A 2,673-nucleotide genomic window follows, 5' to 3' on the forward strand; every position below is an offset into this window, starting at 1 on the left:
AGGGGAAGGAAAGCGCCCCGCGCCCGCGGGAGGAAGGCAACCGAGAGGGAAGGGGGAGGGCGGCAAGGAGGCGGGTGGAGGGGCCGGCCGCCCGGGCCAGGTCGTTTTTGAATGGTTTGGGAGGACGAATTGTTAGACCCCGAGGAAGGGAGGTGGGACAGGGGAGGGGGACTGGAAAGCGGAAACTTTCCTATAAAACTTCGAAAAGTCCCTCCTCCCCACGTCAGGCCAATGACACTGCTGCCCCCAAACTTTCCGCCTGCACGGAGGTATAAGAGCCTTCAAGTCTCCAGCTCTCGCCCAACTCCCAGATACCTCGCGGGCTCTGCAGCACCGGCACCGTTTCCAGGAGGCCTGGCGGGGTGTGCGTGCAGCCGTTGGGCGCTTTCTTTTTGGACCTCGGGGCCATCCACACCGTCCCCTCCCCCTCCCGCCTCCCTCCCCTCCTCCCCCGCGCTCCCTCCCCGCGGAGGTCCTCCCCGTCCGACCTCCTGCTCCCTCCTCAGCTGGCCTCTCCGCCCCGGCCGGCGCCGCGCGCGGGGGAAGCTGGCTGGCTGAGGCACCCCGCTCTCCTCCTCTTCCCCGGGCCCGCGAGGCCACGCGTCGCCGCCCGAGAGATGATGCAGGACGTGTCCAGCTCACCAGTCTCGCCGGCCGACGACAGCCTGAGCAACAGCGAGGAAGAGCCAGACCGGCAGCAGCCGCAGAGCGGCAAGCGCGGGGGACGCAAGCGGCGCAGCAGCCGGCGCAGCGCGGGCGGCGGCGCGGGGCCCGGCGGGGCCGCGGGCGGGGGCGTCGGAGGCGGTGACGAACCGGGCAGCCCGGCCCAGGGCAAGCGCGGCAAGAAGTCTGCGGGCTGCGGCGGCGGCGGCGGCAGCGCGGGCGGCGGCGGCGGCAGCAGCAGCGGCGGCGGGAGTCCCCAGTCGTACGAGGAGTTGCAGACGCAGCGGGTCATGGCCAATGTGCGGGAGCGCCAGCGCACTCAGTCGCTGAACGAGGCGTTCGCCGCGCTGCGGAAGATCATCCCCACGCTGCCCTCGGACAAGCTGAGCAAGATTCAGACCCTCAAGCTGGCGGCCAGGTACATCGACTTCCTCTACCAGGTCCTCCAGAGCGACGAGCTGGACTCCAAGATGGCAAGCTGCAGCTATGTGGCTCACGAGCGGCTCAGCTACGCCTTCTCGGTCTGGAGGATGGAGGGGGCCTGGTCCATGTCTGCGTCCCACTAGCAGGCGGAGACCCCCACCCCCTTGGCAGGGCCGGAGACCTAGGTAAGGACCGCACCGTTGCACCCCTTCGCCTCTTAGGCGGTAGACAGCCGGCCGGCCAGGCCGCGATTCCCAGTCCTCGATTTCCTCCCTTCTTGCACTCTGCTCTCAGCCTTCCCACCTCACTTGGCACCGCTGCCTCGCGCCCCGAGCGTCCCGGGACGGCCGGTCCGACCCCGCCAAGGAGAGCGGTCTCCAGGGGGATGCGCCCTGGTGAGGGGTGTGTGTGCGCGTGAGTGTGCGTGACAGACTGGAGGGGAGACAGAGACACCCAGGGGTAACGGGTAAGGACAGTTTTGCCAGCACCTCCCTTTCTTCCGACTTTCAATTTTTGTTCTTCTCCCTAAAACGAATGTTTTAAAACAAATTCCACCTCCTCCTTTCCGCCCACCCACTTCCTCTTGCCCTTGGGCTGAATTCCTTCCAGGTTGTTCAACTTAATTTCTCGGTGGTGGTGATAAGAACAGTGCTCACTAGTCTTAGAAAACAGCCGCAGAGACCTAAACAATAACCAACTCCCCCTCTCTGGGTTTTTGCAGATGTCATTGTTTCCAGAGAAGGAGAAAATGGACAGTCTAGAGACTCTGGAGCTGGATAACTAAATATAAAAATATATGCCAAAGATTTTCTTGGAAATTAGAAGAGCAAAATCCAAATTCAAAGAAACAGGGCGTGGGGCGCACTTTTAAAAGAGAAAGCGAGACAGGCCCGTGGACAGTGATTCCCAGACGGGCAGCGGCACCATCCTCACACCTCTGCATTCTGATAGAAGTCTGAACAGTTGTTTGTGTTCTTTTTTTTTTTTTGACGAAGAATGTTTTTATTTTTATTTTTTTCATGCATGCATTCTCAAGAGGTCGTGCCAATCAGCCACTGAAAGGAAAGGCATCATTATGGACTTTCTCTGTTTTAAAATGGTAACAATCAGAGGAACTATAAGAACACCTTTAGAAATAAAAATACTGGGATCAAACTGGCCTGCAAAACCATAGTCAGTTAATTCTTTTTTTTTTTTCATCCTTCCTCTGAGGGGGAAAAAAAACTTAAAATACAAAAAACAACATTCTATTTATTTATTGAGGACCCATGGTAAAATGCAAATAGATCCGGTGTCTAAATGCATTCATATTTTTATGATTGTTTTGTAAATATCTTTGTATATTTTTCTGCAATAAATAAATATGATCAAAAATTTAAATAAACTTAAAGTTTGGTTTATATTTTTAAAGCTAAAAATTAAGTTGGTGGTAAATACCTACTTGTTTAATTCTAGAGGCACGGGGGTGGGGCTAATATAAATAAAGCAGTGAAAAACTCAAATAAAGCTGCTACTGACAGACATAAGCATGTTATTTTAAAAGACAGCTTTATTATTATTCCAGTTTGGTATTCAGTGGTCTTAGTA

At 55.6% G+C, this 2,673-nt stretch overlaps 1 protein-coding gene across 3 annotated transcripts; it reads left to right on the forward strand.

Annotated features, from left to right (window-relative positions):
• Positions 1-504: 504 nt before the first annotated feature.
• On the forward strand, positions 505-2,470 carry TWIST1 (twist family bHLH transcription factor 1). 3 transcript variants are annotated; one of them, XR_004727959.3, is made up of 3 exons: positions 505-1,271; positions 1,381-1,552; positions 1,808-2,470. XR_004727959.3 is itself a non-coding variant. In XM_009002309.5 (2 exons), the coding sequence occupies exon 1, from the start codon at positions 618-620 to the stop codon at positions 1,227-1,229; it is 612 nt and encodes a 203-aa protein (XP_009000557.2). In that variant the 5' UTR covers positions 505-617; the 3' UTR covers positions 1,230-1,271; positions 1,808-2,470. The 3 variants fall into 3 exon arrangements, 1 of the variants encoding a protein (XP_009000557.2); XR_013523716.1 differs by having other exon boundaries at positions 505-1,552; XM_009002309.5 differs by lacking the exon at positions 1,381-1,552.
• Positions 2,471-2,673: the final 203 nt, after the last annotated feature.

Source organism: Callithrix jacchus, chromosome 11, assembly GCF_049354715.1.
Source record: "Callithrix jacchus isolate 240 chromosome 11, calJac240_pri, whole genome shotgun sequence".
Taxonomy (NCBI): Eukaryota; Metazoa; Chordata; class Mammalia; order Primates; family Cebidae; genus Callithrix; species Callithrix jacchus.